Source organism: Taudactylus pleione, unplaced genomic scaffold (assembly GCF_031769625.1).
Source record: "Taudactylus pleione unplaced genomic scaffold, aTauple2 ptg002844l, whole genome shotgun sequence".
In the NCBI taxonomy this organism is placed as follows: Eukaryota; Metazoa; Chordata; class Amphibia; order Anura; family Myobatrachidae; genus Taudactylus; species Taudactylus pleione.
Genome location: NW_028287217.1, coordinates 50750 through 63754, shown reverse-complemented (window position 1 = coordinate 63754; position 13005 = coordinate 50750). Strand labels below are relative to the sequence as shown.

Below are 13005 nucleotides of genomic sequence, written 5' to 3'. Positions count from 1 at the left end.
TATGGAGAGAGTTAGGGTTAGGCACTATGGGTAGAGTTAGGGTTAGGCACTATGGGGAGAGTTAGGATTAGGCATTAGGGGGTGATTTAGGGTTAGGCACTAGGGGGAGAGTTAGGGTTAGGCACTAGAGGGAGAGTTAGGGTTAGGTACTAGGGAGAGAATTAGGATTAGGCACTAGGGAGAGGCTTCGGATTAGGCACTAGGGAGAGGCTTCGGATTAGGCACTATGGAAAGAGTCAGAGTTTGGCACTAGGGGGAGAGTTAGGGTTAGGCAATAAGGGGAGGGTTGGGGTTAAATAAAAAAAAAATGTTGACCATTTGTGTCGACCTTTTTACCCTGTCGTCGGTTTTAACCCTATTGACCTTATGTCTCTGTTGACCTATTGCATGTTGACCATTTGGCTATCGACTGTCAATTTTTTTTATACCGTACCTGATTTATTCGTTACATCTATCACAACCTTATGTGCTTCCATAATGTAACCAGGACAGGACACGATAAAGATCAGATCCTGAGAAGACGCTGCGTCACTGAGGGGTCTGCGCTTTTATGTCTTCACACTGGTGTAAATGAGAAATAATCGGTATAGACAGTACACACATAATATCAGGATGGGCAGCTTATCCCGTATACACACAGCGCAGTGTAACATCTCGGGGAATAAAGGAAACGGATAGAAGGAATGCGTCCGATAGAGCTTCTGTGACGCGGCAGCCTTATAGCACGTTATATATGGAGCCGTTACATATGTACATAGTGGCGGAAGACTGCTGTTACCTGTTCCTTGTACACACACAGTATAGCGCGAAGGTGACTCGGAATAATGCTGCGCACAGACGTAGAGCCCGTTGTACGTGTGCGCGGCTCTGGCCTCTGTAATACGAGCGTCTCACGTCCGTACACCTGAGTCCTCCCCGGTTGGCTAATAATTACTGTTCTGTTGCAGAACTACCTGCTGGGAAGAAAGGAGACTTCTGAGATGGCCGACCGCAATAAAGAAGTGTTGTTAGAGGTGAGTTCTGATGTCATATTATAGGAATGACGTCACCCCCTCAGCAATGCGCCTTGCTATATGTCACTTATAGAATGATCAGTGTATTAATATGACATTTATTGTACAGCGGCCATTGCTCCCTATATCACATTTATTGTACAGCGGCCATTGCTCCCTATATCACATTTATTGTACAGCGGCCATTGCTCCCTATATCACATTTATTGTACAGCGGCCATTGCTCCCTATATCACAGATACTCTATATCTCAACCTGTCGTCATCACCCCCACTCCACACCCTCTCGCCCCATCTTCTCCTACTCCATCTACGCCTTTCATTATTCAATACAGGGTACCTACTAATAACCCAAATCATTGCCCCGTCCCCCTATATACCCCCCACACGCCTCGCAGTTATCATCTGAGCCCTGACTTGGATTTCTCTATCCTGACGTCTCCTTCCCTGGTAATAAGATCAGCGCTGTGTTACCCCAGCACCAGCTTCCCTGGTAATAAGATCAGCGCTGTGTTACCCCAGCGCCAGCTTCCCTGGTAATAAGATCAGCGCTGTGTTACCCCAGCGCCAGCTTCCCTGGTAATAAGATCAGCGCTGTGTTACCCCAGCACCAGCTTCCCTGGTAATAAGATCAGCGCTGTGTTACCCCAGCACCAGCTTCCCTGGTAATAAGATCAGCGCTGTGTTACCCCAGCACCAGCTTCCCTGGTAATAAGATCAGCGCTGTGTTACCCCAGCACCAGCTTCCCTGGTAATAAGATCAGCGCTGTGTTACCCCAGCGCCAGCTTCCCTGGTAATAAGATCAGCGCTGTGTTACCCCAGCGCCAGCTTCCCTGGTAATAAGATCAGCGCTGTGTTACCCCAGCACCAGCTTCCCTGGTAATAAGATCAGCGCTGTGTTACCCCAGCACCAGCTTCCCTGGTAATAAGATCAGCGCTGTGTTACCCCAGCACCAGCTTCCCTGGTAATAAGATCAGCGCTGTGTTACCCCAGCACCAGCTTCCCTGGTAATAAGATCAGCGCTGTGTTACCCCAGCACCAGCTTCCCTGGTAATAAGATCAGCGCTGTGTTACCCCAGCACCAGCTTCCCTGGTAATAAGATCAGCGCTGTGTTACCCCAGCACCAGCTTCCCTGGTAATAAGATCAGCGCTGTGTTACCCCGGCACCAGCTTCCCTGGTAATAAGATCAGCGCTGTGTTACCCCGGCACCAGCTTCCCTGGTAATAAGATCAGCGCTGTGTTACCCCAGCACCAGCTTCCCTGGTAATAAGATCAGCGCTGTGTTACCCCAGCCCCAGCTTCCCTGGTAATAAGATCAGCGCGGTGTTACCCCAGCACCAGCTTCCCTGGTAATAAGATCAGCGCTGTGTTACCCCAGCACCAGCTTCCCTGGTAATAAGATCAGCGCTGTGTTACCCCAGCACCAGCTTCCCTGGTAATAAGATCAGCGCTGTGTTACCCCAGCACCAGCTTCCCTGGTAATAAGATCAGCGCTGTGTTACCCCAGCACCAGCTTCCCTGGTAATAAGATCAGCGCTGTGTTACCCCAGCACCAGCTTCCCTGGTAATAAGATCAGCGCTGTGTTACCCCCGCACCAGCTTCCCTGGTAATAAGATCAGCGCTGTGTTACCCCCGCACCAGCTTCCCTGGTAATAAGATCAGCGCTGTGTTACCCCGGCACCAGCTTCCCTGGTAATAAGATCAGCGCTGTGTTACCCCAGCACCAGCTTCCCTGGTAATAAGATCAGCGCTGTGTTACCCCAGCACCAGCTTCCCTGGTAATAAGATCAGCGCTGTGTTACCCCAGCACCAGCTTCCCTGGTAATAAGATCAGCGCTGTGTTACCCCAGCACCAGCTTCCCTGGTAATAAGATCAGCGCTGTGTTACCCCAGCACCAGCTTCCCTGGTAATAAGATCAGCGCTGTGTTACCCCAGCCCCAGCTTCCCTGGTAATAAGATCAGCGCTGTGTTACCCCAGCACCAGCTTCCCTGGTAATAAGATCAGCGCTGTGTTACCCCAGCACCAGCTTCCCTGGTAATAAGATCAGCGCTGTGTTACCCCCGCACCAGCTTCCCTGGTAATAAGATCAGCGCTGTGTTACCCCCGCACCAGCTTCCCTGGTAATAAGATCAGCGCTGTGTTACCCCAGCACCAGCTTCCCTGGTAATAAGATCAGCGCTGTGTTACCCCAGCACCAGCTTCCCTGGTAATAAGATCAGCGCTGTGTTACCCCAGCACCAGCTTCCCTGGTAATAAGATCAGCGCTGTGTTACCCCAGCACCAGCTTCCCTGGTAATAAGATCAGCGCTGTGTTACCCCAGCACCAGCTTCCCTGGTAATAAGATCAGCGCTGTGTTACCCCAGCACCAGCTTCCCTGGTAATAAGATCAGCGCTGTGTTACCCCAGCGCCAGCTTCCCTGGTAATAAGATCAGCGCTGTGTTACCCCAGCGCCAGCTTCCCTGGTAATAAGATCAGCGCTGTGTTACCCCAGCACCAGCTTCCCTGGTAATAAGATCAGCGCTGTGTTACCCCCGCACCAGCTTCCCTGGTAATAAGATCAGCGCTGTGTTACCCCAGCACCAGCTTCCCTGGTAATAAGATCAGCGCTGTGTTACCCCCGCACCAGCTTCCCTGGTAATAAGATCAGCGCTGTGTTACCCCAGCACCAGCTTCCCTGGTAATAAGATCAGCGCTGTGTTACCCCAGCACCAGCTTCCCTGGTAATAAGATCAGCGCTGTGTTACCCCAGCACCAGCTTCCCTGGTAATAAGATCAGCGCTGTGTTACCCCAGCACCAGCTTCCCTGGTAATAAGATCAGCGCTGTGTTACCCCAGCACCAGCTTCCCTGGTAATAAGATCAGCGCTGTGTTACCCCAGCACCAGCTTCCCTGGTAATAAGATCAGCGCTGTGTTACCCCAGCACCAGCTTCCCTGGTAATAAGATCAGCGCTGTGTTACCCCAGCGCCAGCTTCCCTGGTAATAAGATCAGCGCTGTGTTACCCCAGCACCAGCTTCCCTGGTAATAAGATCAGCGCTGTGTTACCCCAGCACCAGCTTCCCTGGTAATAAGATCAGCGCTGTGTTACCCCAGCGCCAGCTTCCCTGGTAATAAGATCAGCGCTGTGTTACCCCAGCGCCAGCTTCCCTGGTAATAAGATCAGCGCTGTGTTACCCCAGCACCAGCTTCCCTGGTAATAAGATCAGCGCTGTGTTACCCCAGCACCAGCTTCCCTGGTAATAAGATCAGCGCTGTGTTACCCCAGCGCCAGCTTCCCTGGTAATAAGATCAGCGCTGTGTTACCCCAGCACCAGCTTCCCTGGTAATAAGATCAGCGCTGTGTTACCCCAGCACCAGCTTCCCTGGTAATAAGATCAGCGCTGTGTTACCCCAGCACCAGCTTCCCTGGTAATAAGATCAGCGCTGTGTTACACTGTATCACTGCCTGAGAGAGTGGCCCGGTGCAGTTTTAAGTGATTTTAAATATTTTGTATTTTTGTTATTATTGTAGCCATTGTCGTGTAATAGTACATAAGATTTTGTTATTTTTACATTTTCATTTATCCATCACAATAGTGAGTCGTATTATGATGCCATTATCTAGTTAATGAAATCATTTGATTAATTATCAGCAATGTTTGTTGGATCATCTCTTATTTGCCAATTGCAGCCCATATTTCATGTTTGGGTAAGAGGGTGTTTGACCACCTATAAGAGCTGACACCACCTGTTACAGTCCTGTATTGCCCGGCTCCCATGTATGGAGAGTAAGGGGCTGGTATTACATAGCGGAAGTGTCACAATGAAGCTTTGATCTATAAAGTTCCCTTCTCAGTGCCGGGAAACTCTCCTAAGAATGTGACGCACCGGGCCCCCTGTGTTGGATGGATGTGACGGGCCGGCATCCCCTGTGTTGGATGGATGTGACGGGCCGGCGCCCCCTGTGGTGGATGAATGTGACGCGCCGGCGCCCCCTGTGTTGGATGAGTGTGACGCGCCGGAGCCCCCTGTGTTGGATGGGTGTGACGCCGGCGCCCCCTGTGTTGGATGGATGTGACGGGCCGGCGCCCCCTGTGTTGGATGGGTGTGACGAGCCGGCGCCCCCTGTGTTGGATGGGTGTGACGGGCCGGCGCCCCCTGTGTTGGATGGGTGTGACGGGCCGGCGCCCCCTGTGTTGGATGGGTGTGACGGGCCGGCGCCCCCTGTGTTGGATGGGTGTGACGCGCCGGCGCCCCCTGTGTTGGATGGGTGTGACGCGCCGGCGCCCCCTGTGTTGGATGAGTGCGACGCGCCGGCGCCCCCTGTGTTGGATGAGTGTGACGCGCCGGCGCCCCCTGTGTTGGATGAGTGTGACGCGCCGGCGCCCCCTGTGTTGGATGAGTGTGACGCGCCGGCGCCCCCTGTGTTGGATGAGTGTGACGCGCCGGCGCCCCCTGTGTTGGATGAATGTGACGCGCCGGCGCCCCCTGTGTTGGTTGAGTGTGACACGCCGGCGCCCCCTGTGTTGGATGAATGCGCCGGCGCCCCCTGTGTTGGATGAATGTGACCCGCCGGCGCCCCCTGTGTTGGATGGGTGTGACGGGCCGGCGCCCCCTGTGTTGGATGGGTGTGACGGGCCGGCGCCCCCTGTGTTGGATGGGTGTGACGGGCCGTCGCCCCCTGTGTTGGATGGGTGTGACGGGCCGTCGCCCCCTGTGTTGGATGGGTGTGACGCGCCGGCGCCCCCTGTGTTGGATGGGTGTGACGCGCCGGCGCCCCCTGTGTTGGATGGGTGTGACGCGCCGGCGCCCCCTGTGTTGGATGAATGTGACGCGCCGGCGCCCCCTGTGTTGGATGGGTGTGACGCGCCGGAGCCCCCTGTGTTGGATGAATGTGACGCGCCGGCGCCCCCTGTGTTGGATGAATGTGACGCGCCGGCGCCCCCTGTGTTGGATGAATGTGACGCGCCGGCGCCCCCTGTGTTGGATGAATGTGACGCGCCGGCGCCCCCTGTGGTGGATGAATGTGACGCGCCAGCGCCCCCTGTGTTGGATGAATGTGACGGGCCGGCGCCTCCTGTGTTGGATGAATGTGACGCGCCGGCGCCCCCTGTGTTGGATGAATGTGATGGGCCGGCGCCCCCTGTGTTGGATGAATGTGACGCGCCGGCGCCCCCTGTGTTGGATGAATGTGACGGGCCGGCGCCCCCTGTGTTGGATGAATATAAGAATTATAATGAGTATAAATATCCTGATCCCGGTCTCCAGTCACATAGTGATAAATGTTACTAGAGCACCTGGTACGTATACAGTGACTGACTGTTCTCTACCTGCTGATATAAAGGTACATACAGCGCATGACTGTACAGATGTGTCCTCCTCATACACTATCGCTGCATTCACGCCAAGCCGCCCTTCTCTGCGCGCCAGGTCCTGTGAGACTCCGTTGCGTTAAGCACCTTTTTTGCCCAAAAATGCATCTTGGTCACAATTGGATGCGACAAACCACTTCACGAGACTGCGCTGCTTAAGTTGATATTCAGCACGTGTATATCTGTGTGCGTCTCAGTCTGTATACGAGGCGCTATGTTCGCACGTTTATTTTTTTCACGCCAAGTTCAGTTGAGCTTCGTATACAAACTCAGTCGCACACAGATCTGCAAGTGTTGCATATCAAATTAATCGGTGCAGTCTCATGAAGCGGTTTGTCGCATCCTATTGCGACTACGGCCAGTATCCCATTAGCAGCGAAGCATTTTCGGACAAACAAAACTTTTTTCGGTGATTTTTTTTTTTTGTGGTATCAAATGAAACCGTTTTTTACATCCGAAAATGTTCTGTTTTTCTCACGAAAACACGTAGGATCCGCGAAAAGTTGCGGACCTATGTATTTTCACTGCCGCTATCGGGAGAAAAATGGCTTCTTATCACAGATTTGGCAGTCGAAACAAAATTCCCAATAAGTGCCGTCATCGGGTCCAATCGGAGGCTGGATTCCCGCCTCAGACACCTTTTCAGGTGAATATGACGCTCGGCACCTGGCCTCCCACTTGCGTCAGGCTTGCTTCGCTGCATGGCGTATTGCGGCAAGGTGTTTGAGGACACATCTCTAAGGCATTTCCTTCATCCTTACATAGCAGCAGATGTAGCTACATGGTACCGCGTGGTGAATACGTGTGTGTGTGAGACCTTTACATGCTCCGCTCACAGTGCAATGCTCTGTGTCCTGTCTGTGCAGGAGTGCTTCTGCGGGAGCTCCGTTACCGTCCCTGAGATTGAGGGCGTCCTATGGCTGAAGGACGATGGGAAAAAGTCCTGGAAGAAACGATATTTCCTACTCCGAGCATCTGGAATTTACTATGTACCTAAAGGGAAGGCGAAGGTGAGAGCGTGGCCCAGTATCTAACTATGGGTGACACATTATATATATAACGTATTACATTATATACATTATTATATAGTCCTATACCATCATTGTTAGACGGTGCAGGGTCACATCTGAAGATTCCATCATTGGTGTAAAATTAGCAAAAAGGGGGAATATAGTCTTAGTTTTTCCTGATTTCTCTGTACAATAGCCATAGATGGAAACCTAGAAGGAAACAATCACCAATGGGGGCGCGTGACCAAAGACTATGAACAATACAATAATAGTAAAAAGAATCTTGTTTATTACTATATTCACTTAATAAAAATTACATATAAATCCAAGCTATAGAATAAGATCAGCAAGGAATAACAGACCTAGGGGCAGATGTACTAAGCTCTGGAGAGTGATAAACTACCAACGATTCAGCTCCTAACTGTCATGTTACAGGCTGTGTTTGAAAAATGACAGTTAGGAGCTGATTGGTTGGTAGTTTATCACTTAGTACATCTGCCCCCTTGTCTCGTTAAAAAGCTCTTCTGAGTGATCGTTCTGTCGTTCATTAAATCTGCGGAGTGTGTAACGACAATCGTGCATGGTCATGGACGAAGGATAATCGCCCCGACTATCAACAAGATTGCCGGTTGTTTAGTGTGTACCCAGTGTAAGGGAAAACCGTCATGTAATAATCATTTTAAAATATTGTGCGATGTTTTTGTATAATTGTTTCAAGTTGACAGAATTTAGAGAAGGAAACTAATTATAAATCACTGGCGTCAGGTCACCGGCTAAATCTAGGAGCCACAGTGACACCTGCTGGTTGCAGGAAATTACTACTAACCTGCAACGTAACAGTAACTTAAACGCTGTATGTTGTTGTTTTTTTCTTTTAAAATGAAATAAGCAGTAAAATGTACGTCCTTCATTCTGTACAGCATACTAAACATTGTATCTTGTCCTACTGTAATTGCTAAGTTACATAAAATGTTTTTTGTTAATTCAGGGGTCTAGTTACTAAGCTGTGTTAGGAGACAGAGTGAAAAGTGATAAGAAAGTGATAAGGTGCCAGTTGTGTGTGAGCTGGTAACAGGGACTGGCGGGTGCTGTGTGTGAGCTGGTAACAGGGACTGGCGGGTGCTGTGTGTGAGCTGGTAACAGGGACTGGCGGCCGCTGTGTGTGAGTTGGTAACAGGGACTGGCGGCCGCTGTGTGTGAGCTGGTAACAGGGACTGGCGGGTGCTGTGTGTGAGCTGGTAACAGGGACTGGCGGGTGCTGTGTGTGAGCTGGTAACAGGGACTGGCGGGTGCTGTGTGTGAGCTGGTAACAGTGACTGGCGGCTGCTGTGTGTGAGCTGGTAACAGTGACTGGCGGCTGCTGTGTGTGAGCTGGTAACAGTGACTGGCGGGTGCTGTGTGTGAGCTGGTAACAGTGACTGGCGGCTGCTGTGTGTGAGCTGGTAACAGTGACTGGCGGGTGCTGTGTGTGAGCTGGTAACGGACTGGCGGGTGCTATGTGTGAGCTGGTAACTGACTGGCGGGTGCTGTGTGTGAGCTGGTAACAGTGACTGGCGGGTGCTGTGTGTGAGCTGGTAACAGTGTCGTTTGATTCCTTTGTCTCTAGGCATCGAGAGACCTCGTCTGCTTCCTCCAACTGGACCATGTTAATGTTTATTATGGTCAGGAGTACCGCGGCAAATACAAGGCACCCACTGACTACTGCCTGGTACTAAAGGTAAGGCTGCCCTGTGGCGCACATTCCGTTACTCCGCTTGGCGCACACAACCTTGTGTATTTGGGCAGAGGTGTCTGTTTCATTCGCAGCCTATGTAGCCCTCAGAATGGACCTTTCCCTATTTTTGTTAATGTGCTGCCATCTAGTGGTTACACAGTAAATGACAACACTACTGAATAATATTCCTATACTTGTGCTGTCAGTGTTTTTCCTTATTACATTACAATCTATCGCGGTGCATATGTAGCATTTTCAGGCAGCGTCATCTTTCTGTGTGTGAAGCTTTATTTGCAGAGCCCCTGTATCATTTGCTCATGTCTGGCACATGCCCACCTGCCCTCTCCCACCGTGCCCCCACCCATTGCTCCACGCCCAGTGTGGAGCCGGGCAACGTGGAATTAAGCAACTGTCACTGATGTAATGTCTTATGTGCCCCCTAAGCCCTGGCATCAGACTGCTTATTGGTCCTGTGTATTGTTTTTAGCTTTTGGTGCTCACAGAAAATCATGTCATGTAACAATAGTAATGAAGCAGTAAGCCGGGGTTTGTAGCTGGGCGCAGTGCCACCATTGGACCTGGCACCATACCCTTACAGACCTGGATTAGGGCTTAGAGGTATTAGCTCAGCAGACTGATGGTACAGGGTGACTTGTGGATAAATGTGTAATGTTCAGGGCATTGCCCATTACCTGGGCGCGGGTGGTACATAAATCAGGAACCCATACAAGGCCCATCATTGATTGCTTTAGGGCTAGTGTCAGTATCTGTGACCTCGTCCTGTATTATACTGATGGGGGATTTTGGGATGAGCAGACAGGTGCTCTCTGTAGGACCATGTGCTGATAGTTTCATTTATATGGTGATGTCATAAAGCAAAGTATTATATACAACTGTGATCAGGACAAATGATGTACGGTATAGGCTGGTAATAAGCTTCTGGGGCAGATGTGCTAAGCTGTGGAGAGTGATAAAGTACCAACCAATTAGCTCCTGTCATGTTACAAGCTGTGTTTGAAAAATGATGGGAGCTGATTGGTTGGTACTTTATCACTCTCCACTCTATCACTTTTCAGTGCTTAGTGCATCTCCCCCAATGTGCTTTTTCTACTTCAGGGTCCATAGGGGGTCCACAGGGTTGACCTTGGGGTATAGGTTGGGAACCAAATCCGGGCACCACGCAGTTAAAGCTTTTAGCTCCCAGGATGCACTGGGTCCACTCTCCCTATAACCCCACCCCCAAGCCAGAGGCACCTCAGTTTAAGTTGTGCCCGGCCGGAGTCGGGTCACCGTTTAGTGCAGTGGGGAGCTGATTAGCAGCCCCATAGCTTTATTTTTTCTAAGTATAGAGTTTTTTTTTATTTTTACTTTGGACTTTCAGAGCGGCAGCGTCGGACTGTCCATAGGACGTCTAAGCTGCCGCTCCGTCACCCCGCCGGTGCTGAGACGCCAGTACAGATCTGGGGATCTCAGCGGGACCCCAGAGTCTGTACTAGCCGTACTCTGCGGGCGCCCAGGACTGCTGCCGGATCCACGGGGAGCAGGTAAGGTCGCGGATCACCGCTTGCGGTGATCCGCGCATTTAATATGCAGTCCTGTGCCTCCGGTCTCCGGGGACAGACCGGAGGCGCCGGCAGTGGCGGCGGGCCCCCCATGCCCCGTGTGTCCACTAGACCAGCAGGGACTTACTGATCGGCGCTGGGAGCCGGCGTCCCGGAAGGTTAATAGCCGGCCAGGGGAGGAAGCTTTCCCTGTTACAGCGGCTCCTCCCCTCAGCTCAGCGCGCCTTTCAGTATGTATAGTCTGGCATCGCTGAGCTGCTTCCTCCGCGGGCCACGCTTCTTCTGAGGTCTCCAGCGGCCATTTTCTTGTGGTGCAGCAGCAGAGCTCCGGAGATGGCAGTGAGTCCAGTCCCCCTGCGTACCTCACCATCAGGTCAGTGTACACAGCGCTGTAGCCTTCCCAGACACTGAATCTGGGTAAGTTGAATGCAGTGTAATAGTGCAGTATATTATATGACATGTTTATGTATATATGTGTATATCTGCATGGTATGTGACTTATGCTAGTGCTGACTGTCTGTATTTAATTCTCTCACCTGTCAGTGTATATCTATCCCTTTTCTTTATCTGCCCTAATACAGCTGTACTTGGGGTGGTTCTGAGACCTCACATTTATATACTTGTTAATATTTGTGAGGTTTGTCACATACTGTTGCGTGCTGCACGTTGCCATATTTTAGATGGAACTGTGTGTTGCATACGCTGAAAATGGGTCCCTGCAGCTAATTTTTGGCATCAGTCAGGACCAGTATAGCGCTGCTTAATATTTCCGCCAAGAGGGTTGGTCAGATATGTCTGACCAGGAGATAGAGCATTATACTACACCCATTTTTCCTATCCTGCAAGCCATGTGCTGCAGGTGTTAGTGCGGAGGATTTGACTCATAAAGGGTTCTGTATGTGGCGTCATCTGGTGCCGGCCCCTTTCACGACCCCCTTGGGCGGTTTGTTTTCTCGGGATCCTCTCAATTGCGGATCGCCGGGCGGGCCCCATTGTTGTACCTCACTTGGGGTTACTCCACCATACTGCCCTTTTCATCTCAGGGTATCTCGCAGCTTCTTGCACTCTTCCCCTGTGACACAGACTATCGCTCCCTGCAGGGGTTTTTCGCAGTATATGAATTCCCCCTGGTGCCACAATAGTCTGTCATGCCCCTTGCAGGGATTACCACAACAGCCACCCTGGGTGGTGTCGTTTTCTACGAAACGCAAATTGGCGTGGTTGACGCCCTGTGGTTACTTCCCAGTTGGCTCTGCATGTACTGGATACTGGTTTGGGCTCTTTCCCTCTTACGGGTGGAAGCCTATTTCAGGTATTATTATCCCTGCTTTAGGGCTGGTAGCAGGTCCATTCTGGTTAGAGTGAATGTTGACCTGCACCTGTATCATACACCCTCAGTCTTACATGCCTTCTGGTTCCCTGTTGCTGACTAGCGGGTGGATCGCATAGCGGGACTCTGGCTGTTGCCAGATAGGAGGTGTTACAACAGTGTTTGGCCTCCTGTCCCAAATTCCCTGAGGGTCATCACGAGCCCCCTCCTGGGGTGGATGGGCGTGTTACTCGTCTGATTACAGACGTTACTACGCCTCCCATTCCTGCGTGGTCCGTAGGTGGTAACTCTGCCTGAAATCGGTATACTTGCTTTCAGGGGTTGTTACCCATCCTACCATGGCTATAGCATGGTTGGTTAATACTATTGCAGATTGGGCTGATGCATTTGTAACATTTTTTCCCCTCCAACACGTCGGGGGTTCAAATGTATTTGGTCGCTCTCGTAATATATGCAGTTGTCATAGGTGGAAATGCCTATATTGGATACCAGTCTCCTAACTTTCAGAGTTCCGGCTGCGACTGTATCCTCCGTAATACCCTATGGCTGCGCTCTGGGAATGCAGAGGTGCAGATACCATCTTTAGGGTTGATCTTGGTTGGTCCTGACCTTGACAAGATTGTAGTAACATTGGCAGTATTACTAACGACAAGTTTACCGCTTTCAGCTATGCCCTCTACAAGGCCTCAGACTAAGTCTGTTAAGTCTTTTTGTCCTCTGGGTCAGCCTAAAGGTCTGTTTCTTCGTAGACTGTCGGCATCTACAAGGGCCGACATATCCAGTACCGAGCAGGCCTGGACTGCCAGCCGATCCTGCTTCTGAACCTACGGATATCTCTTCAGCCTGACGGGACAGGCCTACAACTGGGAGATACCGATTTTCTCAGTTCGCCCGGTACTAGTGTCAAGTTGCCGTGGCTACGTGGGTAGGAGGGTACGCCCTCTCTTTGCTCAGGCGGCCTCTTTACAAGGGCCTTACAGATCCAGAAAGCTATGCAGTTGTTGCGGTAAGCGGAGC

At 51.3% G+C, this 13005-nt stretch overlaps 1 protein-coding gene across 1 annotated transcript in view; it reads left to right on the top strand.

Annotated features, from left to right (window-relative positions):
• The window catches only part of LOC148431115 (ras-associated and pleckstrin homology domains-containing protein 1-like), a 51272-nt gene that overhangs the window by 26115 nt on the left and 12152 nt on the right, over positions 1–13005 (top strand). Inside the window, exons 5-7 of the mRNA XM_088466328.1 lie at positions 948–1013; positions 7239–7382; positions 8989–9099. Of these exons, the coding sequence (XP_088322454.1) occupies positions 948–1013; positions 7239–7382; positions 8989–9099 (321 nt within the window). The remainder of the gene's footprint in view (positions 1–947; positions 1014–7238; positions 7383–8988; positions 9100–13005) is intronic.